At 52.3% G+C, this 27,921-nt stretch overlaps 1 protein-coding gene across 3 annotated transcripts in view; it reads left to right on the top strand.

Annotated features, from left to right (window-relative positions):
- Tnni1 (troponin I1, slow skeletal type) overlaps positions 1-19,053 on the top strand; it is a 28,890-nt gene extending 9,837 nt beyond the window's left edge. For 2 of the 3 annotated variants that reach the window (XM_048809658.1, XM_048809657.1), the window contains 8 exons: positions 10,626-10,655; positions 11,323-11,326; positions 13,479-13,520; positions 14,070-14,201; positions 15,395-15,484; positions 16,600-16,776; positions 17,623-17,732; positions 18,691-19,053. In XM_048809658.1, coding sequence (XP_048665615.1) covers positions 10,645-10,655; positions 11,323-11,326; positions 13,479-13,520; positions 14,070-14,201; positions 15,395-15,484; positions 16,600-16,776; positions 17,623-17,730 — 564 coding nt within the window. In that variant the 5' untranslated portion in view covers positions 10,626-10,644 and the 3' untranslated portion in view covers positions 17,731-17,732; positions 18,691-19,053. Of the gene's footprint in view, positions 1-7,398; positions 7,459-10,625; positions 10,656-11,322; positions 11,327-13,478; positions 13,521-14,069; positions 14,202-15,394; positions 15,485-16,599; positions 16,777-17,622; positions 17,733-18,690 lie in introns of those variants that run through there. The other variant, XM_015483819.2, reaches the window with a different exon arrangement.
- The last annotated feature ends 8,868 nt before the right edge of the window (positions 19,054-27,921 follow it).

Here is a 27,921-nt window from a genome sequence, read left to right as displayed (position 1 = left end):
GAAGAGGGCAGGCGGTTGGGTGGGATGGGAGTGGAGGGCCTCCTGAGAAGGTTCTGCTGCCCCGAGGACATTGAGAAGTTTGGTGGCTGGAGCCAGGGAAGCTGCGAGGAGGGTGACTTGACTCAGGGGTTGCAGCTCCGATCAGATCCTCCTTTTAGGGCATGGTTGAGGTGCCCTGGGGATGGAGACGCTCCTGCTGGAGCCAGTAAGAGCATTGCAGAGGCTGATGCAATGAGGCTGGCAGGACCCAGTGGCCTGAGTGGACACTGGCAGATGGGGAGATCCCAAAGAGGGAGCAGGACAGAATCTGGGACTCACCTGGCTGTGGGGAGTGAAGAAGGGAGGATTCTGGGATTTCTGATTTGGTTCAGGGGCAGAAGCTGTGTCTTCCTGTGACCTCGAGAATGAAAGGGAGCAGACTGGGGGAGCAGGCAGAGGGTTCAGGCTGGGCCCAGTGGTGAGGAAGGGCTTGTGGATGCCTGAGCCAGGGTGGTGAATGGGGGGCTGAGCACGCGGGCTGATGTAGGAAGCAGCCCAGACAGGAGAGAAAAGAAAGATGGAAGGTGGGAACTCTGTCCTCGCTGACTCAGCCTCCCCTCCTAGCCAGGGGATTAAGTTCATTCTGTTTGAAAAAGAGGATTCTGTTCCTTTCTGTCTGCTGTATGGGAAGGTGTAGTGTGAAAGCCAGGAGAGGGGGTCAGGAGGCTCAAGGGACCCTGTCCAGGTGCCCAAGACTATCCCCGAATGTGGTCTGTGGCAAGGTTTGCTGGAGGTTCACTGCCATATCCCCAGGGCCGGGGTCCATGGCTGGGACCCAGGGTGCCTCCCTAAGGGGCAATTGAGTGAATAAATGAATGAATGGGTGGTGAGTGTCTGAGGCCTCCAGAATTAACTGGGTCTGGAGCATGGGATGGGGCAAGAGAAGGCCCAAGGCCAGGGTGGCTCATGGCTGGGCGGTTTGTGCCCAATGCAAGGGTCTTGTGGTGGGGTAGTTCAGACTAGTCAGGCCTTGGCCTTGGAATTACTGTGTCTGCCCAGAAAAGTGGTTCTCAGAATGTGGGCCCCAGATCCCGAAGCACCTGCACTGCCCGAGACTTTGTTAGAAATGCCCACTTCTGGGCTGTCCCCAGGCCTGTTGAATCAGACACTTAGGGTTGGGGCCCAGAACCCGTGTTTCAACAAACCCTCCTGGAGAGTCTGAGGTGCTACAGGCTTGGAAACCACTGGGCCAGTAGGGGCCTGTTCTGTTGCGCATGTGGGGTTAGAGGGTAGAAACCCCAACACATGCCCCAGGAGTGACATTCTCAGAGGGAAGTAGAACTCTCCACCAGAAAAAAACACAATGCCCAGGGCTGTCTGCGCAGACAGGAGAGCCAGGGGAACCCAGAGAGCTGAGGAAAGGCCTCCAGGAGTGGGCCTGGGAGGAAGGGCTACTGGGGTGGGGGTGGGAGTAACACCTTGACCTGGAAACCTGCACATTGAAGGGACAGAAGCAGGAATCCCAGGGAGTCTGGGTTTAGACACGGTAAACAGTCACAGGGCCAGATGGGGTACGGGGCAGACTGGAAGTTGAGCAGGAGAGACCTGGCCGCTAGAGTTCCAATGCTGGGGTACACCGTGCGGGGGTGGTGGGAAGGGAGAGGTGGCACTGGTGTCCCGGTTCCCAGGCTCTCTGACTGCTCATGTGCAACTTTTCTTTCCCGGGTGGAGTCCACTCCTGATTCGCTAGCTCACTTTCCACCTCTCTTCCCCACACCTGCCCTTCCGGGCCCCACAGGGTCATTCCCAAGCCCCACCCACTTCCGGGCTTTCTGGACAGGCTGCCTGCTTTGCAGGGACCTGCCATGTGCAGCCTGGCCCCGGGTTCAGGCCATGAGGCTATCCTTCAATCTCCCATCCATCTCCGCGCATGGCTGAAGGCAGGAAGTCGGCAGAGGGTGGAGCAGGATTCTGGGAGGGCCACTCTGAGCTGGAGGAGCTGGGAGCTCAGGAGAGAAGTGAACAACAGGTTTGGGCAGAGAGTGTGGGAGGAAGTCCAAGGTGTGGGGAGGCGCAGAGGATTCAGAGAGAAAGAAGTGCAGATGTTGAGCTGGAGGCCTCAGGGCCCCACCCAGCTGGTGCCCGAACCAGCTGGGACTCATGCAGCCCTTCACCTTCCTCTCTCTGTGGACCTCCTCTTTGCTTCGACTCACCCCATCACCATTCCACCCAGGTCTTCATGGTGGGCAGGGAAGGGCTTCCTCCTCTGGGTGTCTCAGTGCTAAAAATGGTAGCTAATAACCATAAGTTGCTATGTGGTCAAACATCTGACAGTTTCGTACATCTAGAATCAGTAATTCAGAGCATCGCTTGCAGTTTTAATGTTGGAATAAATTATATGGAGCTTTGGGGGCCCAAGGCTCGTGGATTCCAAATTCCCAGTGGAAATCACTGTGGTAGCAGATGAGAAAAATGAAACAATAAACATTAAAGTGTGTATTGAACACTTACTATGTGCTAGACCTAGGGCTGGTGAAAGAGCTCAGATTTTATCACCAGAGACCTGGGTGCAGTTCTTGGCTCTGCCTCTTCCTTGCTGTGGGGCCTAGGGTGAGTTGCCTAACTAGTGTGAGCCCTTATTTCCTCATCAGTGAAATGGGGTTAATAATAGGGCCTTTCTCAGAATGACTCTGAGGTTTCGATGACAATACACTAAGAACAAACATCTGTGGAGTGTTTGCTTTATGCCAGACGTTTGCAAAGCCCTTTGCACACATCACCTCATGGAAGATTCACAGCAACCCACCAACATAGGCTCTGTTATTATCCTCATTTTACAGACAAGGGAATGGAGTGTCAGAAGGGTTCAATTGCTTAAGTTACACTTGAGAGGGTCCCCGGTGAGTAGCAGAGTGTCTGCTCCCAAGGCTGGGCAGTGACTCACTGGGTTACATTCCATGGTGAGGCTGATTTGTGGCAGAAAACTGAGGGATGACAGACTTTCAGTTTCTTTGTTCCTTCTGCTCTAGCCTCCATCCCCCGCCCCGCCCTCTCTCAGAACTCCGCTGCAGACACCTGGCCCTGGATCAACTGATGAGTGTGACATGGCGGTGGGTGGAGGAGGCAGGCAGGGGGCTTGTGCTTGGATATCACTGAGGCATGTCCCCTAAACAGTGGGGGAGGGCTGCTGGCAGGGAAGATGGCTGGGCCTTGTCACTTGCTAATTTGGGCTTCTCTGCTTCCCCCCAAATGCCAGGGCAGCCTGGGCTGACAGGTGTCTGCTACTGAGGTGACAGGCCCTGACTTTACAACCCATGGCCTCACAAGACTCAGCTCTGTTGGCAGATACTTCCTTCCCTTGCCCTATGGCCTTTTAAAATCTGGGAGGGACAAGGGTAAGCTAGAAGCCAGGGGGACCAGAGGCTGGAAGGGGTCCAGGCCACCTCCCTCACCAGCACCCTTCTTGAGTCCCTTTCTCTCTCTTGGATGAGCCTCGTCCTCCTGAGACCTGGCAGGCCCTGGTTCTCCTAACTTCTTCTCGAATTGTGCTACTGGTTTCCCTCTGAGCTGGGCGGGAGGATGCGGAAGCTCTGAGGGACTGAAGCCAGAGGCCAACCTCTTGAGGCCCAGTTTCTGGTCAGGGCTGCCTCAGACTCTCCCTGGACTTTAAAAAGAGGCTAAGGGAGTCAGGTACGGTGGCACACACCTCCCCAGGAGGGGAGAGGGAGCCCCGTGGAAACCAGGCTCATCTCGGGTCACTACACAGCCTTAGCCAAGTTTATAAATGAGGAAGTCAAGGTTCAGAGGACACCGTGAAGCTGTGTCAATTTTGCAGTGAACCTGAATTTAGGCTAGATTCTAGCAGGCCTGCATGAAGGTTAAGGAGAATGCTGGGGTGGAGGGCAGAGTGGGGAGGAACTAAGGCTGGGCTCATGACTCAGTGCGGAGCAGGGCCTGGAGATAGAGCTGGACTAGACCTCAGAGCCAGACCCGGTTTAACACTTTCCATACTGTGTGCAAAGTGGATTAAAAGAAGACAAGTGGCCTCTCAGGAAACCAAATGAGAGAATAGTGAAGGTGAAGGTTCTAGGAGGTCAGGGCTAGGGTGCCTGGTGCAGCTGTGTACATTGTTCCTCTCCAGAGACCACTGATCATGGAGGAAGAGGGGGCTAAAATGCAGCCCACCCTTACTGGAGAAGCCCTCTGCCTGCTCATCTGCTTGACCAGGAGGGGGCGCAGTTTCCCCATTTGCACAAAGGCACCTTGGACTCTGTTGGAGCTAAAGTCAGGACAGGGTTATAGTAGGATTAAAAGAGAGAGAGAGAAAGAGTGTTAGTATTAGAGTTAGGTTAACATTAGGGGCAGCGTGTCAGAAGCACTAGGGTACAGGTTAGAAGACCTGACCCATTCACCTGGTGGCTTCTCTTCACTCACCTAGGTTTCCTCATAGGCACACTGATTGGGCTGGAGGGTCTTTCTCCTCTGACATCCTGTGATTCTCTTAGCAAGATCAGGATCAGAGCTTTCCTAGTGGGGCTGGATTGTGATCAAGGAAATGTGAGGCTCTGCCTTTGAGTTGCCCTGGCTTGGGGAGATGCCACCTGGGCTTCCAAGCCCACCAGTTTCTTGGCAAGCCTCAAGCACAGCCTGAACCATGAAGTCCAGGGTCCAGCAAGGTTCTGGAGAGTGTATTAGTTTCCTGTTGCTGCTATAACAAATTACTACAAACTCAGTAATTCAAAAGCATACAAGTTCATTATTTTATAGTTTTGGAGGGTCTATGTCCAGAATTGGTGTCATGGGGCTGAAAGATAAGGCCTGCTTCCCTTTTGAGGCCCAGGGAGGAGTCATTTCCTTGCTTTTTCCAGCTCCTATGTGTCTCACCCACCTCCATGTTCCTTGGATTGTGGTCACTTCCTCCATCTTGAATGCCAACAGCGTAGTATCTATGTAATTTCTTCTTTGATCTTTGCTTCCTTCACCATCTCTCTTTCTACCAACTTGATCCTGGTGCCTCAGTCTTATAAAGACCCTTTTAATTAGATGGGGCCCTGTCAGATAATCCAGAGGTCTTCCATCTCAAATTCCTTAATTTAATCTCAACAATTTAATTTACTTTAATTGAATCCACAACATTCCTTTGTCTTCATCAGAACATGGTCATCCTTGGGGGGCCATTATTCAGCAGCCTACAGGACACTCTGCCTGGGGCCTTGACAGGCCATAGGCGCTCTTTCTGGCTTCATGTCTAGAGGTCCTGGCTTCTGTATCTGACATGTTCTTATAGCTCCAGGACAACTGTCCCTGCTGAGCAGGTAGAATGGGAAGTCTATCTGGACAGATGTACATGGAGAAGGGATGACCTTTTCTGTACCCAAGGAGGGCAGGAGAAAGGCTGCAGAAGCACATTTGGCAGGGGAAGAGATTGGGGCAGCAGGGCAGAGATGTCCAGCTGCGGACCCTAAGCCGGGTGGGGCAGTCTCCTGCCAAAGTCCCCCCAGGCCTGTGGATGGGTTCTGGAGGCCCATGTACCCACTCCACATGCCAAGGAAGACTGAGGCAGGTGCAAGGACAACCTCTGAGTCCTCTGAGGAGAAGGCCACCTCTGAGCTGAGAGCAGGAGAGAGACCCTGGAGAGTGTGTACCTGAGGGCAAAGCTCTTCCTTCTCTCCTACCTGACCTGAGTGTGGAAACTGGATGCTGGATACCACGTGGTGTGGAGGAGGGATGGTAGGAATGGAGTTAGGACACTGGGACCTAGCATGAGAGATCCAGGGACCCCACTTCCTAACAGAGTCTGAGGATGAATAACACCTCAAAACTCTCAGAGTCCACAATCTTGTGATTCCTGCAGAGAGGAGGCCCTGCTGTCTGCATTGCGTCCACCACATTATGCTATGAACATCTGGTCACCTACTTTTCAGGTTTCTCTTGATTCTCTTTTGTGCTTCTGTCAATCCTTTTCAGAAAGCAGGATAATTGATGCAGACAACTCATTTTTCATGGGCTCTGGAGGCCCATGTACTCACTCCACATGCCAAGGAAGACTGTGTGTATGAAAGTCTTCTAAGAAGGTTACTGCTTAAATGATAAACATAAAAAGCCAAGGCAATGAATTTAGTACATGCATCCCCTAAACCCCCAGGTCCTCCTCTGATTCCTAGCTGCTTTCCTGTGGTGGGTCTCTATCTATTTCTCATTACAGACCCTCCATGTGGACACTATGCTCCACCCCCATACCTTCCCAGACCCTGTCTTTGGCCCTGGCAGTTTCCAACACAGAGCTTCTCAGAGCTGACTTGACCAGAACAGGGTTGGAGCCTCTTGCATTAAGGAGCAGACTGTCAGTGTCCCCAGGGCAGGGCCTTAACCTCTCTGTGGGCACTGGGGGCACATCTCCTTAGGTTACTCCTGTTCACCAGCTCTCTCCCTCACCACATGGGGAGCTCAACGAGAGCTCCCTAACCTCCTGCAGCATGGTGAGGCCTCTCCCTGGCCTCCAAGCAAGGTCAGTGTCCTGCCTGCCCTGCCCCAGCATGGGATCCTGGCCCATGACATGCCCGACTATAATAGCCACAGGATTAACATAGCAGGCATTGTCTTTCTCTGACTATAGGGTGGGTATTATGTGTTCATCAACAGTCCTAAAAATACCCAGCGAACAGGTGCAGCCCCTGTGGCCCCAGCCTTGTGGAGTTGCTGGGTCTCTGGCTGGAGATGGAGACTGGAGGTGTGGAGGGGAGGGGTGAGCCAGCATCACCAAGTCTCAGGCATCGGATGCCGGGTGCCTTTTGGAAACCCAGATTCCAGAAACTCACCTGGAGGGGGTTGCAGAGTGGCTACAGATGGTCTTGCTCCCCTGAGCGTAAAGTGGCCTTGTCGCCATGGTCCCTCAGCTCAGCCCCAGGAACACTCACAGGAGCTGTCTGATGCCCCAGGCAGCCTCCTACCCAATGGCACCAGAGCCACTAAATAGTCTCCAAAGTCAAGTCTTTGGCTCTTTGAAATTTTGCAGTGTGTCCTGGGGCTTGATCTGCACATTTCCTTATAAGAGTGATGGGGTCCGCCTGGTGGCTCCTTTGCGCCAAGTCCTGTTGGCTCCTGGGGGTGTCTAAACACCCCTTGCTCTCCTTTACTCCCCTTCCCAGTCCCCCCTCTGGCCTGGCTCTTCACTGTCTTCCTTTCCCCCAGGACAGTGTGGATTTTCCTCAGCTGGTGGCCTCTGTGGGCACAGGATTTGGGCACATACTCATCTTCAAGCCTGTGTGTCTGCGGTGTGCATTGCAGGGTGCATCTGCCTGCTGAGGGGGGTGTGGGGAGAGGGGCGGGGAGGGGCGGCAGGAGGGGCAGCGGGTCTGTTCTATTTTTACTGGCCAGTTGCCGCAGGCCACAGCTTTCATAGTTTGCCCTGGGCTCTGCCCCCCACAGTCTGCTGTCTAGTGAGGCTCCGAGCAGCCCATTCTTCGGAGATTGATCAAGGTAAGTGTCTGTTGCCTGGGGTTGCAGACCAGGTCACATCGAGGCAGAGAAGCAGGGGCTTTTGTCTAAGGAGGAGGCGAGGTCTTGAAGAGGGGAGCAGATATTTCTTGCCTGTGTAAGTGGGTGTGTTGGTCAAACATTCCCTAAAGGCTCCCAGCCTTTTGTCCCTTAGAATGGCCTCTGTCTTGAGGGAACTGTCTTTGTGGGAAGCAAAATTTTTCCCTGGAGGCTGGAAGCCAGAGCCAGACTTTTCCAGCAGCTTCTTCAGGGTCCCCAAGGCAGAGCTGGGTGGACCGAGTTCTCATAAGGTCTGACCCTGCAGGTCACAGCAGGGAGAGGGTGCCTAGGGGAAGGGGCCCTCTGGAGCCTCAGAGAGGCTGCACTTGGAAGTTGAGGAAGAACCTGCTGAGCAGTAATGGCTGGGAGAGGGGCTCTCTGGCTTGCAGTCTTTCTGGGAGCTTAGAAGAAGAACCAGAACCATACCCACCTCCCACCCCGACTAAGGAAACCATCTTGCTTCTTTGTTCTTTGTCGTGGAGGAACACTCTCGGCTCCATTTGCCCATCCTTCTATTCAGGACACCAGCAGGTGAAGATGATTGGCAGCCCCTCTTCACCACTCCCAGCTCTGAGGAGTAGAAGAGTTGTTGGGGGTCCTCTTAGGGTTGGGCACGGGAGTGGGGCTGCTGGTGGTCGCTGGGGTGCTCCTGCCTTGGGTTTGGGAGTCCCGGTCCCAAAGCTGTTTGAGGGCAGGCTTTCTTGCCGGGAGCTCAGGTGGAGGTGGGTGCACGGCAGACAACACTCAGCTGCAGGCTTGGGATTCTGGCCTAGTTAACAGCCAGTCAAGGAGGAAGGGGATGTTCTTGGAGTAGGGTCCAAGGTTAGGGTTGGGAATGAGGGGCAGAGCAGGAGCCTAACTAGATATTTGCATCCATAACTATTTGGTGCAGAGAGGTGAGTTCTGTTCTCTACTCATTTTCTTGATCTCTTTCTCTTTCTCAGTCTTGGGTGCACGGGCATACATGCCCACGTGCGCGCGCGCGCACACACACACACACACACATACACACACAATCACTTATACACTCACATTTATACATACAGCTTTCATATCATAGTGTAGTTGACAGGCCTTTCAACTCCATGGGCCTCAGGGACAGGCACAGCAAACCCTAAGTCACGCACCAGAGGGTCTTTGGTTCCTCCCTCCTCTTGCAGCATTTGTGATTATCTCCTGGCTTTCCACTTATAGGGATGGAATCCCATTTTTCCAAGCCTCAAATTTGCTATCTACATCCTGACTTCTTATCAGGTCCCTACTTATCTTCTGCAGGGCCTGTCAAGCAGTCCCATCTGGTGGTGTTAGAGCACAGACTAAGGCTTCATGCCTGACATGGGACCCTTGGCCTGGCATTTGTCAGTGGGGCAGGCTGGGGACAGGCCCTGGGGCTTGGCAGGAGACCTAGGCTGGCCTCAGCAGGTAGGCCCTGCATTGGTGATAGTGTGCTCTCTGGGGAGAGGGAGGGTGACTGTGACCAAATGCCACCAAGAGCGAGACACATCCCAGGCAGACAGACATACGACCTACTCAGCAGAGACCCCATGCCCACTGGAGGCTGGCATTGCCAGAGTGCACACCAACGAGAGGGTGGGTCTTTGTCAGCTGGTGTTTCCTTCTGGACTTCCTCAGCTCTTGAGAGGAGTGGGGCGCTCAAAGTAAGCAGCTGCCTATAAAATCTAATTTCAGCCAGGCATCTCGGGAATGTATGGATCGTCTCCTCACCTCTCCCTTTGTGCCCCAGGGAGACAGCTGAGACTCTGGGGCTGCCCTCCCCACCGCTCTACCCCAGCCTCACTGTCCCCTGAGGTAGAGGTAGAGGCAGAGGCAGGCCCAGGAGGCTTCCTGGCAGGGTGGGAAACTCAGAAAAGTGACCCAGACCTGGTCATTGAGGTCAGGGGGGATGTTTCTTGGGCACAAAGGGACAGGAGAGAATCAGGGCAGAGGAAGGGCGGCTCTGGAGTGAAATTATTGGTAGCATTTTGCAAGCGTCCTTTAGATTCTGCTCTCCCCTGCTCCAAACCAGATTCTTGAGCCAGTCCAAACTCTGGACCCTGGGCTGGGCTCCATGCCTGCTTGCCCCCAGACATACTGAACCATCTACCCTGTACTCCCAGTCCAGGCCAGGCTTCCTCTCCTATTTTGCACACCTGACCCCGCCCCAGCAGTCCTCTTCCTTTCTCTGAGCTTCAACGTAATCCCTTCCTCTACCTCCTCCGGCTTCTACGTCCAAGCCCGGGCAAGATGGCTAATCTGGTTTGACTCTGAACATCTCACTGTGCAGCCTCAAGGAGCCCCCCTCATCCTGGGCCCCAGGAACCACCTGGTCAGGGGGCTTCTGACCAGTCTCCAGGGTCCAACAGGTTTTGTCTTTTGGATTGAACTTCTTTTGCTTTCAAGGAAGATCTGGTTTGAATGACGTGTTTGAGAGCTAGGTATTAAGTGGGAAGCCGCTTACCTAACCCCGAATTTTGCAGAGAGAAAAACCGGCCCAGAGAGGGTAAGGGCAGACTAGAGTTGAGCACAGGGTTTGCCCTGCCTCCTGGCATAACCTCCTTGGTTCAGGGCCCCCCTGCCCTATTTAGGGCTGCCAGACACCCCGCTGTCTATTGAATGCTGCCCCCTGGAGTTGTGCCACGTGGCAGCTGCCAGCATGTCCCTTTCCACTCTGCTTCATTTACCACCCTGCTCCTCCCTTGGCTGAGTCCTCGCCCACAGGGCAAAATCTAAACAGAGCTTGTCTTTCAAGCCTTCTTGTGCAAGCCCCACCTCACTTTCTAACCTGTTTTCTATGGATTATGTTCCCCATAGGGGTTGGCAGTTTCTTTTTTTTTCTAGAAGAGGCCATAGGTAAATATTTTAGGCGTTGTAAAGGTTTTGTCCATATATTCTTTGTTTCACCACTTTTAAAGCAAAAAAGGTGTGCAGGGAGAGCTGATTTGGCCAGGGGGCTGTAGCTTGGGATCCCCACTGGTCTGGAATCACTCTGACTTCTTCTGGGTCCAAGTCTCCCAGGCTGGGCTGCTGACCCCCAAGACCCAGCTGGCTGGAAGGGTGGGGACAGGAGTTACCAGTTCCCACCCCCCTGATGATTTCTCTGTGCCCTCTAGGTGCTGCCCTGCTGTCACCATGCCGGAAGTGTAAGTCATCTCCCCCATCCAGGGCTCCAGGGAGACAAGTCTCTTGCCACAGACTATAGCCCCAAAGCTGAGGACTCTTTGTTCAATCCCCAGGCTCCCCCCCCACGACCAGATCCTAAAACAGAGACAGTCCTGAGTGCCTGGGTCAGCACCCCATGGTTCCCAGGTGGCCAACTGTCCTCCCAGCCCTGGAATGGAACTTGTATTTCCAAGTTCCCCTGGAGAGACCTTTGGCCTGTATTCCAGAATTGCCTGTCTGCGCTGACATAATGAAGTGCATGCGCCAGGTCATGACCTAACATCGGTCCAACAGTTGAACAAAGCTTTGGAAAAAAACCCCACGAGCTCAGGATGGCATTTTTCATATCATGGCGGACCTATGTCAAGGCTTCCCTGACCTCTCATGAATCCTCCCCAAATTCCAATGAACAGTACCCCCAGAAAGAACATCTGGGAGCCCACAGGCTGATGGGTTTTATTCTATTCTGCTGGAACCCTCAACCTAGTCCTCCTACCTGAGGCCTGATTTCTTCCCAGTGTGCTGTTGTCACCTGCCCTCTCTTGCCCCAACTGTTCTGCATGTTCTGCTGCTGCAAATATAAAATACTTTGTTCATGTTCTCTGTTTTCTGCTCTTCCCCCATCCTTCCTGTGATGGATGCCTGAAGTGAGGTAAGTGTCTCTCTGCTGGTGAATTCTTCAGACTGGTGAAGGGGCAGTGGCATCGGAGGGGAGGAGAGAGCTTGGGTCAAGGCTGAGGTGGGGGTGAGGGGTGCCCAGTGGCTGAGGAAATTCCCAGGAGAATAAAAACCTTGGGTGAAGATTCTGGATGTGGGGCTTCCTGTGATCCAGGATATAATGTCACTGGTGGGTACCCTGCAGCTGGGATAGCATGCAGCAGGCCTGGGTGTGACTTTGTACCCTCTCTGAGTGCAAGTTTTCTCTTACCCACTTTGAAAGCTTGTCTATCTCTGGGGAGGGGGTCCACACTGTCTCTTGCCAGAGCTTATTCTCTGCAAAGCCACGTTTGAAAGGTAGGGGTCATTTCACCCTTTCCCAGTGGCCAAACACTGAGAAAGGAACAAAGATGTGTCTTTGGATTCCTTCTTAGGTCTTTGATCACCCTGATTCTGAACATTTTCTACAATCCAGATTTATTTAGGCTGCTGAGGACACAGCCTATATTCAGTCTTGGGATGGGACTTCAGGGACAGGGCTGTGGATTCAGTGACAGCAGGGGTAGGAATCAGCAGCACTGATGGAAGGGACACTTGGCACAGAGGTTCTCAATGAGAATCAAATCCGTTATGTTTCAATAATCATTTGAATTTCCAAGTTTTGCTCAGGTTCCTATTAAAGTTAATGCCAGTGATTGATGGTCACACGATGTGCCCATAAGCTCACCAAGTGGTGGAGAAACAAGATGGCGGTGGAGCATTTGCCATGGGTCCATCACAGTGTGTGAACCACGGGCAGTAATGGTTAAAGTGGTGGCCATGCTTCTTAAAGTCACTTATCTGAAGTGTAGCAAAAATTAGGCTTTTGGAGAGACAAAGAGAAACTACTCTGAATAGTCTGAGTGGAAATTGCACATTCCATGTGCTGAAGCTCACTCATTTCACCCCAGAACTGCTGACTAAGAGCCTGACCCTTCTCTTTCTGAACTATTATAAGGAGCCAGAGCTTTGCCCTCCCAGCGCACAGCGTTAGAAGAAGGTAGCATGCCCACAGTGGCCCTCCTGAGGGGCCTGCTTGAAGGTTGCACAGTCCCTTTAACTAGGGTGGGGCAGCCCTCTCACCTTCACCACCCCCAAGGGACCATTGCCACAGAGCTGGGATTTATTAAGCTCTAGTAGAATATATTTAGTCGGCAAGACTAATATTTTTGATAAGAAGAGAAAACGGTGTATTTATGTCTTAGAAACTTTTATATGGTAGTGTTAATATTTAAAAAAAAATCTATCCAGGCATGATGGTGCACACCTGTAATCCCAGCAATTTGGGAATTTGAGGCAGGAGGATGGTAAGTTGGAGGCCAGCTTCAGGGAGCTTAGCAAGGCCCTCAGCAAATGAGCGAGACCCTGTCTCAAAATAAAACATAGAAAAAGGGCTGGAGATGTAGTCCAGTGGCAAAATGCACCTGGGCAATTCTCAGTATTAAATAAATAAAAATAAATAAAATTAAAATTTTAAATGTCCACATACATCGGCTTCATTTATTTGTGCAACACAGCTTGTATTTCTGGCATTACTACCCAGGTTGCTAAAATGGGCAACTTTTAAGTTTTTCAAAGGATTTGCACATCTGTGTTCTCATTTTGTTGGGTAATAACTGTGAACCTAGGTAAGGTGGATCTCAGCATCCTCATTTATGGATGAGAAGGTGCCCTACACAGTCTCCTATGACATTCCATCAAAGGCAGAACCAGGATGGGAAGTGGGGCCTCAGTCCCTAGATCAAGGTAGTTGATGGTGACATTCTCTGAATTTGAGGAGTTAAATTACAAAGATGAACTTTAAAAATTTTTATTTGTAGTTGTAGATGGACAGCATGCATTTATTTTATTTGTGTATTTTTTTTATGTGGTGCTGAGGATAGAACCCAGTGCCTCCCACGTGCAAGGCAAGCGCTTTGCCACTGAGCTACAGCCCCAACCCACAAAGTGTTAAGCCCCAAAGTCCCAGAACTTTTAAGGGACCTAATGTGAGCAGAAAATTCTGGGTAATGATGATGCACATCAACTGGCACTTGCCCTGGCCTGGACAGAAGTCCAGTTTTGCAACCTCCACCTTACCACCTGTCTCTCCCTTTTCTCATCCTCAGAGAAAATCCAAGATTACTGCTTCCCGCAAGCTCATGCTGAAGGTGAGGCTGGGTGTGGCCTGGGGGATGCCCAGAGGGGGGCAGAGAGCCTAGTGCAGACTCTGAAGTCATGCGGAGGGCCAAGAGAGGGGGAAAGGAAGGAGACCAGAGCAAGATGACGAGAGGCAGAGGAAACCTGTCCATGGCTGGAGCCAGTGCCAGGCTCAGGTGGTCAGCAGGTGGGAACCTAGAACTACAGATCTGTTACCCACCTGGGTCCTGAGAGGAGGCCAGGACCAGCCTCAGTGGGGGGGGCGGGCAGAGAGACTTGCTTTATTTTGGTATGTGTTTGTATCTTTGGAGCTCTGTGGGCCAAAACAGGCAAAAACTGATAAGAAGACTGATGGCAAAGCAAGCTCTGGGGCACGGATGCCAGGTGTGATTGCTTGGTGTGTCCTAGATGTGGCCTGCTTGCTAGCCACCGCACACACAGCCACACTGAACTGTGTTCTCAGAGCTGGCCCAGCCCAGAGCCAACTTCCTCTCACTCCCTGTTGCTCAGTGGGAAATACAAGGGCCTGGCCCTAGACTCACAGGGTTTGTCCTGTCCAGAGCCTGATGCTGGCCAAGGCCAAGGAATGCTGGGAGCAGGAGCACGAGGAGCGAGAGGCTGAGAAGGTGCGCTACCTGGCCGAGCGCATCCCCACGCTGCAGACCCGAGGCCTGTCCCTCAGCGCCCTGCAGGTGAGTCAGGCAGGCTGAAGCTGGGGTGGGTGGCCCACACAGGTGGGATATGGTGGGAGGAGCTTGAACAAACAAGGGCTCACAGCTCTGTACTTTGCAAGGCACTCTGTCCTTATGTGGTCTTATTTAATCTTCCCACTGCCCAGGGAGTGGCCATGTTCGATCTCATTAAAAATTTTATTTATTTATTTTACCAGGGATTGAATCCAGGGGCGCTTAACACTGAGCCACATCCCCAGCCCTTTTTATGTTTTATTTAGAGACAAGGTCTTGCTAAGTTGCTTAGGGCCTCACTAAGTTGCTGAGACTGGCTTTGAACTCACGATCCTCCTGCCTCAGCCTTCTGACTTGCTGGGATTACAGGTGTGCACCATCACATCTGGCCAGATCCCATCTTAGAGGAGAGAGAAGTGAGCCCCAAAGGGAGAAGAGGCTTGCTGGGGCCAGGGCTGAGTCCTGCCTTCACATCAGCCAGTGGAATGGCCTGGAGCAGGGAGGCGGGCAGGACTTGAGAAGGTCCATTCTTCCAAAGACTTGTCCTTCCTTCCCCTAGCAATAGGTCTCTAAATTTTTGTTTTTAAAGGTTCAATTCCTTCTTTCTTTCTATACTGGGAATTGAATCCAGATTCTTGTGCATACTAGGCAAGTGCTCTACCACTGAGCTCTATCCCCAGCCCTTTTTATTTTATTTTGAGACAATAAGTTGCTGAGGCTAGCCTCAAACTTGTGATCCTCCTTCCTCAGCCTCTCAAGTAGCTGGAATCCCATGCGCCAATACGCCCACCTTTTAATGTTTCCAAAACAATGGTAATGGTTTAAATGCCAGTGATGGCAGAGAACAGACACTGGAAGGAAATACACCAGCAGGTTACGAATGATTATCTCCAGGTCGTGGCAATCACTGGTTATTTTCGTTTTATCATTTTTGTTTCACACCTAGTTTTCAGAATTTCTACAATTAACAGATTACTCGTATCGCAAGGAAACTATTTGAAAAGAAAACAAGTACACACAGAAAGGATCAAAGGGTTTACACGTTGAGTTGTCGTGCTTAGAGTTAGCCTTAGAGCAAAGGAGATCCCAGGCCTTGCAAAGGGGCTGGGGAGAGGCCAAGGGTGCTGGGCAGGGAAGCCGAAAAGGGAGGCTGGAGACTGTCCCTCCTCACGCCTGCCCCGTCAATCGGCCTCCCTCAGGACCTGTGCCGGGAGCTGCACGCCAAGGTGGAGGTGGTGGACGAGGAGCGATATGACATCGAGGCCAAGTGCCTCCACAACACCAGGGAGGTGAGTCCGAGGGACGGGGAGAGTGTGGCTGGGGGGCTGCGGTGGGGAGAACTGAGCTGTCTGGCTGAGGAGGGGTGGGCAGCTGTGTGGTCCCCTTCCTCCTGCGGGGCCGGGGAGGTGGCCACTCAGCAGCAAGCTTTGGGACCCCCTCCTAGCCTTGGAGAGCTGGAGATGGGCAGGGAGGATAATCACACAAAAAGCACCCACTTCCTCCCACCTGCAGATGGGCTTTTCAGAAGCCGCCCCTTTTCTCACCCACACGGGTAATCAGATGCCTCCTAATGACATCTTACCTCTGTGAAGGGCTTTCATGTACTTTAGGTCCTTTGATCCTCCCTGTGTGCCTGGGGGTGAAGTGGGGGCTATTATTTACACCTTACAGATGAAGACACTGAGGTTCAGAGAGGCTGAGAACTGGGCCTTGGTCACACAGTGGTGGACCTGGAACCTATGCTGGGTTCTGACTCCCACTCTGGTGCTCAGTGCTCCTCCCTCGCAGAGTGTGGGACCATCCAGACCTGCTCCAGGGAGTGGAAAGAGTGTGTGTGGCGGGGACAGGACTCCTGTGGCGGGTGGGCTGCTTTTTCACATTGGCCCCAGCAGCGGGGCAGGGAGTGTGGGAACTCAGACCGCATCCTTCTTCCCACTTCTGCCCACCATAGTGATAATCTGCTCCCAAGAATTCCCTCCAGAGACCACACCCTGGGAATTCCTCCCAGGGTGTAGGACTGGCCGGGAGGTGGGGTTCTACCTCTGGACCAAGGGGCCGGGCTGCCATGAAGGGACCCGTTAGCAGGCAGGAGGCTTCAGGAACGGGAGGACGCTGCTCCATACTCCAGACAGGGCTTCCACACCAGGAGCTCTGGCTTGGCAGACTGCCCAAGGCTACAGGGACGGGGTGGTCGGGATCTCTGTGCAACTGTTCATCCATGTATCAACGTGCATGTTGGTGATCTGCGAAGGGATGGGTGGTCTGAGTGTTCCAGAGGGTCTGGCCTTGAGCCTGGGGAATTTGGGCTGTGGCTCTGGCTGGAACCCTAGCAGTCTGGGGTCCTTTGGAAGGGAACCCCTGGCCAGCTACCCCTCCGGTAAGCCTGGCCCCTCCTCACCTGCAGATTAAGGACTTGAAGTTGAAGGTGCTGGACCTCCGTGGAAAGTTCAAGCGCCCGCCTCTGCGACGGGTCCGCGTCTCCGCTGATGCTATGCTCCGGGCTCTGCTGGGCTCGAAGCACAAGGTGTCCATGGACCTGAGGGCCAACCTCAAGTCTGTGAAGAAGGAAGACACAGAGAAGGTGAGGGCCCCTCTCCTCAGAACTGTCCACCTCCTGCCCTACTAGCCTTCATCTTTTGGGCCGGAAGCTCCTGTGGGAAGCCAGTCAGAACATTCTAGAACACACTAGGAGACCATTAACCAAAGAAAGAGGACTGACTTCCACCTCTCAGGCTGCTTCTAATCTGAGGAGGAGACTGGGACACAAAGAAAAGCAGGTTGAGGAACAAATTGCCCTGGGAATAAAGACAATGTGGGGACACTTGTGGTGGGGAGACCACTGCCCCTGTCACCCCAGGCAATGGAGACAGCATCATGGCTATAGCATGAGCATAAGAATTAGAGAACTGGGTTCAGCCACTCAGCAACAAGTCACTCAAAGTTGGCTGATCTCACAGTGTATGTACCCAGAACCAACGAGTCCTGTAAGGACTACAGTCTCTGGCCCTGGAAGCTTCATACAGAGGAGAGATGGGCCGGGGAGTATGCCGATGGAATGGAAAATGAGTTGAGTTCATCAGAGCAGGCTTCTTGGAGGAGGTGGCCTTAGCTGGAGGGCACCAGGCAGAGGGTGGTGTAGGAGTCAGAGCTGAGGTTGGCCTGTGGTGCATTAGGGTGGAAACCAGCCCTGTCACTCTGTCACACCATCACCCGGAATGCCCCATCCACACAACCTCCTTCTTGTGGCACTCTGCTTGACCCTCGTCCCCACGTCTGGCTGAATCTTTGCACCTTGTCCACTGGGCAGGGGTGTTGGGATTTCCTGTCATTTTGAGGAGGCTGATTTTCTGCCGTCCAATTTCTCTGGGGCTCGGGTGACTCTGGCTGCCCCTCTAGCCTGATGTGTGTGTGTGTGGTCTGCCCACAGGAACGGCCTGTGGAGGTGGGCGACTGGAGGAAGAACGTGGAGGCCATGTCTGGCATGGAAGGCCGGAAGAAGATGTTTGATGCTGCCAAGTCTCCAACCTCCCAGTAGAGGTAGCTAGAGACGGGCTCCCTTCTTCTCTGGACTCTCGGAGTCTCAGGGGAGCAGGAGACTCCAGGTTTGGGGCTGGGAGGTGGAGTGGAGTATGTGCAGGAAGAAGAGCACTGCGAGGCTCAGCCCTTGCGGCTCAGACCGGCTTCTGCTTTGGGCCTTTTTGTTCCCCGCTGTGTACAACTGGGGGTTGTGTCAGCTCAGTGGCCTTGGGCTCAGCATCATCCATATCACAACTGATTTAGGCCCCACCCCAGACCCACTGGACTGGAGAGAGTGGGGCTGGGCCTGCCCTCTGCATGATTCTGAGGCTCGCAAGAATCTGAGAACACTGAGTTAGAAGATCCTAGAGGCCCTCCCCCAGCTCCGACTTTCTGAGACTCCAAGGTCTCATAAATGTCTCCTGAGGACGTCCCTACCCCGTGTACCCTGTACAGTACCCAGTACTCAGTCCCTGCTCCGAGGGAGGTGCCATTTGGAGAAGTTAAGACCTCCCATTCTACAAAGAGCTGGAAACCCTGGGCAAAGCAGTCACTTTAGGCCACATGAAGCCCCGTGCGGGATAGCTGAGCGCATGCGCAGTAGGGCAGGCGGCTGCAGACAGCGCAGGCAGGCCCTCTGGACAGAGGAGTCTTCTGATGAATAACAGGCGAGTGTGTGAATGAAGAGGACGGGCATGTTAGAAGATCTGGGGGTGCAACAAAAGTAGAGAGGTGGGAATTAACGAGTCACAGAGGAGGATGGCAAGACCAGACAAGATCCAGGGAGCCGCCTAGAAAGAGAGAAAGGATTTGGGTCCTGGACTGAGAAGCTGAGGCTTCACAGGAGACACTAAGGATGGTGATTCAGTTCAGGATGCACTAGAGAGAAGCCTGGGGGTTGCCTGTGCTGCCAGTAAATCAGGGATTCTTAAAGAGCACATGTCACTGTAACTAACGGCTTCTGTCTCTGTCCCCACAGGCGGGCTTGCTATGCTGCACTCTGTGCTCCTGCTTCAGGCTCCTTCCTTCAAGCACACTCACCTGTCTCTGCCCCACCTCTGTCTGGAGCATCTCACCTGACCCCTCCTGCATGCTCTTCCCTCCAGCCTGCATGCTCTCCCCGGAACCAGGAAGCAACACACACAGTACGAGAGGAGAGAGAGGAAAGAGAAAGCCAGCTGAAGACCTCCCCGCAGTGAGGCCAGCCTGTGGTGCAGCGAGCTGAGGACTGCAGGGAGAGCACCTTCCTGCATCTCTGTGCAGCTCCCCTCCATTGCTGCTGTGACATGTAGTGTCCACGGGCATCGTGGCCTCTCCATTAAAAAATCCAGTTTCCTGGTCATTTCTGTAGCTCTGACCACTATCAGGTGCTTAGAAGAAAGGGAAGATGTGGAGTTTGTGAATAGAGGGCTGAACTGGGCTTCAGGAACCATCCACAGTCAGGAGCTCAGAATCAAAATTGGTGCCTGCCTGTTAAGGTCATCCTGGGTCGCCTTCTATCTAGTCCTGGTGACATTACACTCTCTAACTAGCATGCTCCACTCACCAAAACCCTGACCTCTGAGAACAGACTTGGCCCTACCTGAGACTCCAGTCACCAAGTAGGGCATATCCATTCAGTTTCCTGCCCTGCCTGATTTGACATCCCCACCCCATCTGCAAACCTGGGTGGGTCACTGTGGTGCCAGATTTGCCCTCTAGTCCCGCTAGCACAATGCCTTGCAGTTCCAAGATCAGCCACTAGGTGGCTGCTTCCCTGCTCTCCCTGGGACACTCCTTGTCCTCCACTCTCAGGATTTCCCCTCACACTCCTGCACCCATCATACCCCCTCAGGACTGATTCTTTCACCAAAGTGGAGGCAGCTGGTGGTCTGTCCTCTGAGTCAGGTTTTTTCTTCTAACATCTGGATGCAAAGCCTCTGAGGGGTGTGGGGACTGGGGCAGCCCCCTCATCCCCAAATACTGAGGAAAGTGGCTCCTAAGGAGCCGAGACCAAAGTTCTGGGCTAGAGTGCAGCTTGACTTTTCAGGGCTGTGTCGTGGTGATGCCTGGCTAAGCCTACACGGAATGGCTGGTCCCAGACCTGGGGCCCTTTGGCGTTTGGACTGCCCCAGCACTGGCCCTGGAAGAAGCTGAGTTGGGTGGATGGCCCTCCTTTCACCTGCCCCTGGTGCTGCCCTGTTGTACCCTCTGATCCCAGCATATCAACTGCCATAAATGCTAGAGGCTGGTGCAAAGTGCAGGGCCAGCCACCCTGGGCCCCTCTCTGGCATCCCGGCCTGCTGAGCCTGCCCTCCCCCTCCAAGGGAGCCACAGTGGGGACCAACAACTTGGGATGCACAGGGGAGACAGCACTGAGTGGGGGGGGGGTCTCTTGAAACAAACAGGTCAGTGGGCAGAGAGGCAGATGTGTACGGAGGACACACCTTCCACCACACACACAGCCCTTAGGCACAGACACACCCAGTCACACACAGCCGCTGAAGAACCTGACGGGGCTGGTCTGCAGCACAGAGCATGGGATTAGGATTCGTGCCTGGGCAGCCACAGAAACCCACCCTTCCCTGCCTCACAGGGCTGCTCTCAGCTGGCCTCACTCCAAAGCATGTCTCTGTGCTTTGTCTCTTCCCAGCCCTTCCGTAGAGCCTGACCCCCCCCCCGAATCTAGAGCAGAATCTCAGTCTTCCAGTCGACTATTAACCTGGGGCCCCAGCTGATTGGGGTCTCCACCCTGACCTGTAGAGGAAGAAGAACTGCCCAGGGCCTGACTCAAAGCAAACACGGGGCCAGGTGTGGTGGCACATGTCTGCAATCCCAGAGATCTGGGGCTGAGGCAGGAGGATCGTAAGTTAGAGACCAGACTGGGCAACTTAAGGAGATCCTGCCTCAAAATAAAAAATAAAAAGGGCTGGGGATGTAGCTCAGTGTTGGGGGATCCCTGGGTTCAATCCCCAGTACCAAAAAGAGAAAGAAGAAAGAAAGAAAGAAAGAAGAACTAAAAAAAAAGTAAATACTGGGGAGCAGAGGACCTGGGAGGGGGGCATAGGGCCCCTAATACCAAGCCTATGGCCTTTTGGGAAAGGGACTGAGGGCCAACCTAGAGGACTCTTGAAAATCATTAGGTCCTTCCTTCTGCTTCCAGATGGGACTAGACCTAATCCATCTCCTTGAGGGTAGATAAGCACAAAGGTGGGCATCAACACTTGCTTTTTGCAAGAGAAGATGAAGAGCTTGAGCAGACCTGGGAAGGGAGGGAGTCTGCCACGGCTCTCCGGGGAGGCCTCTGTTCAGGGCTCCATAGCTATAAGCATGAACAGGGCCTAGTGTGGAGGCATGGTCACTGGAGAGCCCTGATCCCAATCCAGGTCCTCTCTGCAGGGAGAACCCTCACGTGGCTGCCTGGCCACAGGGGAGCAGGGCAGGGGGCGGGGCCTCCTGCTGATCGGCAGCTCAGACAGCACATTCCTACAACCAGGCACTGCCATCAGGATCCTTCACAAAAGCCCCATGCGCAAACACTTTTACCGTGCCCTTTCTATAGAGGGGGACACTGAGGCACAGGGAGGCTAATGACTCCTGTCGTCACACAGCAAGAAGTGGGGCTGGGATTTAAGCCAAGAAGTTTGTCGGCGTCTATACTCATATTCCCTACTTAATTAATAATACTATTTCAAATAAGAATAAAGATACTAGGCTGAATGCCTTATTGGAATAGTAACATTATATTCTCATGAAGCCTAAGAAGTGGGTGTCATTATCTCACATTTCCAGGAGAAAAAATGGAGTCTTGGAGGGTTTACAAATCTTCCTCTAAGTCATAGGGTTTAATGATTGCAGACTGCAGATTGGAACCCAGGTCCCAACAGAGCCAAAATAGCTACTGTCCAGGAGGGACACCTGGGGACAGGGGCCCTGCATATGTACTGGGGGAGTTCCCACATCCCCACCAAGGAGGAAGTATTCAAGTGAGATGAAGGGACACCCAGGTGGGCAAAGTTGAGGTCTCCCCCAACAGCAGGGCACGTCTGGGAGTGGAGGCCTTGGTGGATGTCTCTTAAGAACTGACAAAAGACAGCTGGGTGGGCACCCTTCACAGCTGGAGATTGGCCTGATGCTCCTCCTTCCCTGTTAGGAATGACCAGGGCAAGATGCCACCTGCTGTTGCCCCACCTGTCCTGGAGTGTCAGGAGGCCAGGGCTGACCCCCTTCCTCTAGAGTGCTTCACCCCCATAGAACCCAGAGTCTGAGCCCAGCTGTGTGTCTGGAGCCCACTTAATGGCAGGGGCGCTCAGGGTAGGGCCCGTGTGCTCAGGGTTGCTGGGGCTAAAGTGCCCTGTTGAAGGAGGGAGGCAGGTTAAACATTAGCCACAATGGCCCCCCACGAAGTGAGTCACACTCCCCACTAGGCTCTGGGCTGGGCAGCCAGGGGGGCCATCTCGTTCCAGGTGGGTGACCAAGCTGCTGAAGCCTGGGACAGGTTGCTGGGACCAGTGCAGATGGCAGCTTCCTCTCCTGACCCCATAGGACTCTCTCTTTTCTCAAAGTTCCCCAGAGCTTGCCAGCATTGTGGGTAGACAGAGTCTCTCCTTCCAGAACACACTTGTAAGCTGGCCTGTGGGTCTCCCAAGGCCAAGGCTAAGCAGGGTGGGTCTTTATATCCCTGTGGCACTGGCACAAAGCCTGCAGTTGTCTGGAGCCTGGAGAGGGAAAGTGACTTGCTCAAGGTCAATAGATCTAACCAGGGCTAGGACCAGGGTCCCTAGAACTCCCAGTGTACTCCCAGTCCATCCAAGAAAACTGGATGTGGGCAAACTTTGGACTCCCAGATAGAGACCAAGGCCTGGGGACCTGAGCAGGCTCCCCAACTCTGGTCCCACTCAGCACCCTGTCTGGCTCCAGTGCCAACAAGCGCTCATGCTTACTGGCCGGCCCAGGCTGGGGAGCCTGGTCCTCTGCTGAGGCTTTGGGATTCAGGAGAGGAATGGCCTCCCCTGGGTGCCCTGGCAGGCGTTCCAACCTGGAGCCTCTGGGGAAGGAGAATGTGATTGTCTGTGCCTGCTTAGTGACGGGGTAAGCTGGTGTGTGTGGGCACGTGTAAGGAGCTGGCTAGCTGGTGTGTCAGGGGACAGACACCTGTGTGGCTTGACACTAGTGCTTCCCAGAAGCCTTCCTCCTATCTGGCTCTTTGTGGGCCAAGTCTCAGTTGCTTTGCCCTACAATGAGCAAAGGAGGGGGCACAGATGCTATGAGGTTTTCATAAAGCTAACTTTTTCTGTACAAAGGGCCCAGCTTTGTTCTAAAGCATGCATGCTTCCATTTTATTATTTAATATTAAAATAGACTTTACTTATGGAGTGAGAGGATAGGAGGTGGTGACTTGTTTCCTCATTTATTTACAAAGCAAAATGGTAAAAGGGATACCATTTCAATATTCATATTTTAAATGATATTATAGGTTTGTAAACACTAAAACCCAGGGACACCTGTCCTGGATCTTTGCAGGGTGTGGGTCTTATGCTACATTTTTTCTTCTCCTCTTCCCTTAAGAGTCCCACAGGCATGGCAGCTGCTGGTGGCAGGGGGTGGTAGACTGGGAACAGAGCTGAAATGTCAAGCCATGACCTCCAAGTCAGCTGTCCAAGGCTGGGGATCCCCCAGATTTCCACTCTAGCCTTCTGGAAAAGAAGCTGCCCTATGAATCTTTCATTTGGGGGGGATTCCAAGCCTGAACTTGGAAGTTCTGGGGCCCCCCCTCAGAACCTCAGGGGACGGGGAAATGAAGTGATCCCTCCCCCAGCCATGGCTGAGAAATGGTGAAAAGCTCTGGCCTCTGACCCGGGAATACCCAGCTATGCTAAGCGCGGAATTGGTGGACTCTCCCTGGAGGAAGTGAGTGACACGTGCTTACGTTTCAAACGTTTGCAGTTATTTAAAGAATTATAAGATGAGCACCCAGATAGCAACCGCCCACTTCGGGAACCAGGATATTGCAAATGCTTTTGAAGCCCTGTGTGCCCCTCCCCAGTCTCGATGGCTGCCTGTCTATGAAGGTAAATGTGGGTCTCAATTTCATGTTTAGAGGAACCCTCCTGATCCATGGTTTTGCTTTCTGTGGTTCCAACTACCTATGTCAACATGGGTCCAAAAATGTTAAATGGAAAGTCCCTGAAATGGACAACTCATAAACTTTAAATTGTGCACTCTTCTAAGTGGTGTGATGAAGTCTTGCTCCATCCTGCCCTGGACGTGAACCATCCCACTGTCCAGCACGTCCATTCTGTGTAAGCTTCCTGCCCGCCACACACTCGGCCATTGCCATGATAGGATCCATTGTGCCACATCATAGTGCTTGAGTTCAAGTAGCCCTTGTTTTACTTAATAATGGCCCCAGGAGAGAAGTGATGCTGACATTTTTTATCACAGTATATTGTTATAATCATTCTATTTTATAGTTAGTGGTTTTGTTTTGTTTTTTAGCCCTGGGGGATTGAACCCAGGATCTTGAACATGTTCTAAGCACTTGTTTCTACCACTGAGCTATACTGCCAGTTCCTTTATTATCAATTACTGCTGATCTCTTTATTGTGCTTTATAAATTAAACTTTATCATAGGTATATATAGATGTGTGTGCATACACATACACATAGTGTACATAGGGTTTGGTGCTATCTGTGGTTTTAGGCATTCCCTGGGGAACTTAGACTGTATCATCTGAGGGTCTGAGGGTCAGGGGAGCTGCTATATGGTTATCTGATTTTCTTTATAACATTTCTATGTGTTTATGAACCTCCAATCAGCGCATTACCTAGTTTTTCATCTTTTTATAAACCTTACATAAATGCATGCCTTTTGCTTCCCCCCTTTAAAAATAAAGTCATAAATTCATTCTTGTTGATAACTATAGTTCATTCATTTTCACTGCCATGAAATGATGAAAACACCATTATTTCCTCATTTATTTTCTTGCTCATGGACATTTGGATGCTTTCAGGTTTCTTTACTACCAATGGTAGACTCATCCTTGAATATTCATGAGCCTTTCTTCAGATGGACACGTCTACCACAAGTGCAACGGCTGGTGGACAAGACTGACACAGTCACTTATACTCCAGTGGTTACCCTGAGAATTGCTGAGGCTCCATATCTGGTTTTCCAGACCCAGGGGACCAATGGTCTTAGATTCTTAGACCACCCTGACCTCAGTTTCTCCCTGACTCAGTCTCTCAATGTCACCCTTGGCAGAGGTTATCAGGCTATCTGGTTTTCCTGTTATTCCCCAATTGAGTTAGTGCAATTCTCCAAACCTTTATTGATTGTCTACCATGCCAGGCACAGTGTCGAGGGAGTACTGGGCAAATAAGACACTCTTTTCCTCTCTCTGACACACAAGAGATTCAGGGAGCCTACACATGGGTGCAGATACTGATCTCCCTGCCCCAAAGAATCACTCCCTCCTCCTTCCTCCTGACATTTTCCCTGTGTGCTCTAGAAAACACAAGGTAAAACTGTCTCTTGAGCTTCCACATCAATGCCCAGTCCTCTACTGGACAGCTCCACCTGGCATCTTCAGGGACCTTAAATACAAATGGATAGAAGGCCAGTCATGCTGCTGACCATCTTCCCATGTCCTCCCCACAACACAGAATTATCAGGCTGAAATGTCAATGATACTAAGGTTGAGAAACTCTTGGTGGTCTATGGTCTGTAGTCACCCTCCTCCCTAAGTCTTTTCCCCAAACCCTGTCTCATTGGTGGCTTCTGTATTCACCCAGTCCCTCAAACCAGGAAGGGAGCCACCAGTCATGGTCAATGGATTCAGTCCTGACAATTCAGTCTTTCAAAACTCTTGCCAACATCTTCTCCCTCCCTCCTCCTAACTGCCCTTACTCAAGCCCCCTTCATTTCTTTTGTGGGCTATAAAAATATACCTCCCCCAAAGTGTGTGTGTGTGTGTGTGTGTGTGTTTGCCTCTAGAATGGGGCATGTCTTGAGATCAGGAGCCAAGTCCTCATTATCTGTCCCTGAATGTCAAAGTCACTTGTTGATTGCCCTAAAAAGATGTGTTTAATCCATAACTCCTGCTACTTGTGAATGTGACTTATTTGGAATTGAATATTTGCAGGAATAATCAAGTTAAAATGAGGTCAGACTGGATTAGGGTTGGTCCTAATCTTATAAGAAGAAGGAAACTTGGACACAGACACAAAGACTCACAGAGAATGCCATGTGACAACGGAGGTGAAAACTGGAGTCATGCAGCTGCATACCGAGGAACTCTCAAGAATTGCCAGCAAACACCAGAAGTTTTAAGAAACAAAGGATTCTCCCTGGGGCTTTGGGGAAAGCATGGCTTTGCCAGCACCATGATCTCAGATGTCCAGGCTTTAGAAGTGTGAGAGAATAAGTGTTGTTTAAAGCCACCCCCTTCGTTACAGCAGTTCTTGGAAACTAATATTACTAACCCTGCACAACGTATTGTACCTGGCACACAGGAAGTGCCTGGGTATATACACAGTGCCTCCCTCAAGGAATTTTTTGGGCAATTACATGTGTATAATTGCTTGTTGGGTTATCTGCATACCAAAATGAAATAAATAAATAAATAAATAACAAAAGGAAAAAAAAAAAAAAACCAGAAACCAACTGCACACCTAAAACTTCCATGTTTTAGGTTTTTATATTCACATAGAGATAATATTGGATTTTGGGCTTTTAGAAACTGGACTGTACTCTAGCTTTGTTAAGTATCCCTGGCAGGGTCAGACTTCAAATAACCAGGATACTTTTCTTCCTATATTGAAATGACATCACGGACCAATCATGGGGAGAATATTCACTGTGTCTCCAGGGAAACAGGTTGCCTGGGACATGCCCAGCCTTGGATCAGCATATCCAAGGATGTTGACTATTGCCAATTCCTCTTCCCCCTGGAGAGAGCAAACAGCTCAGGGTCGTGTCTTTGAGCAGAGTGCTCATAACCATCTATGGCCTTATTAGTCTTCATGGTGCTCACTCCCCTGTCACCATCAGGGAACTCATTTGATTCTCACAACCTGGAAGGAAGCAAAGCAAGGTATCATTATTCCCACTCCACATAGGAGAAAACTGAGGCAATCTCATAAATGGCAGAATGAGCACTCAAAGCCATGTCTCCAGGATCCCTGACCAGAAGTCACTCCCTGAGCCTCTCACATCACCCCCTATGCAAAAGGAGGAGGGGCCCTTTGGGCAGGAGGTACCTGAGGCAGGTGCACCTGGTACTTGGCAGCTCCTTGCCCTTCATGGTGAGGTCTGAATTGGAGGGCAGCATACAGACCACCAGCCCTGGGTTAGCACTTGGAGGCTGAGACAGTGCAGCAAGGGCCAGCAGAACCCTGGCAGTTCCTGCCCGCCATCTTCTCCTCCCTGTGCAGGGGCTGCATCTCCTTCCTCTCAGAGCAGGATCTATGCAGCTACTACTGCTGACCCTGCAATTCTGATTTCTCAGGGCAGATGAGATTCCCCACCTCAGCACCTGACCCTCTCAGCACCTAAATAGCAGGTTCCTGGATAGAAAGCACCTGGCATTGCACAGACCAGATGGACACCTGTGCAGGGCTGAGCAGCCTCAGGTTGCTCCAGAACTCTAGTCCGTTAGCTGGACTTCCTCTTCCCTTCTGAGGGAGCAAAGCTGAGCTTCCTCAGTCCTGTCACACACCCTGCCCCAGCGCCCACAGTTGGGTCTCAGAGCCTAAGGATGGTCCTTTGCACATTTGGGTTTTCAGTGCTGTGGGCACTGATGTGCTTGCGGATTTGAGTCCAGAGTTTCACCTAGGGAGGGGTCGTCTTCCTATGCACGTGTTTCGTACGCAGCCAGAGGAAGCCAAACCTAACCTGTCTCCGGGGGGTCTGTTGGGCAGGTGGGGGCCCAGGCGGTGCTAGATTACGGTAACCTGCTCCCACTTTTTCGCTCGGCTTCCTGCCCCTGGGTTTCTCGGGGCTAAGTCGATTTCCAGGCAGAGAGCTCAGCCTGACCCCATCTTCGGATCCCCGCCCCTCCGCCCCACTCCCCGGTACTCGGGCCGCGACACTGAGAAGAGGCGGCCCAGCGCCAAGCTGGTCTGACTGGTTCTGAGCAGGAAGTCGCCCGCCCTCGCCCGGGGCAGCCGAGCAGCCCCGCGCTACACCGGGCGCCGTCGGTGAGCCCGCGGCCGGTCGGACAGTCCACCC

Source organism: Marmota marmota, unplaced genomic scaffold (genome assembly GCF_001458135.2).
Source record: "Marmota marmota marmota unplaced genomic scaffold, marMar, whole genome shotgun sequence".
Classification (NCBI taxonomy): domain Eukaryota; kingdom Metazoa; phylum Chordata; class Mammalia; order Rodentia; family Sciuridae; genus Marmota; species Marmota marmota.
Note: the sequence above shows the minus strand (reverse complement) of the source record. Positions and strands in the feature narration are given on the sequence as shown.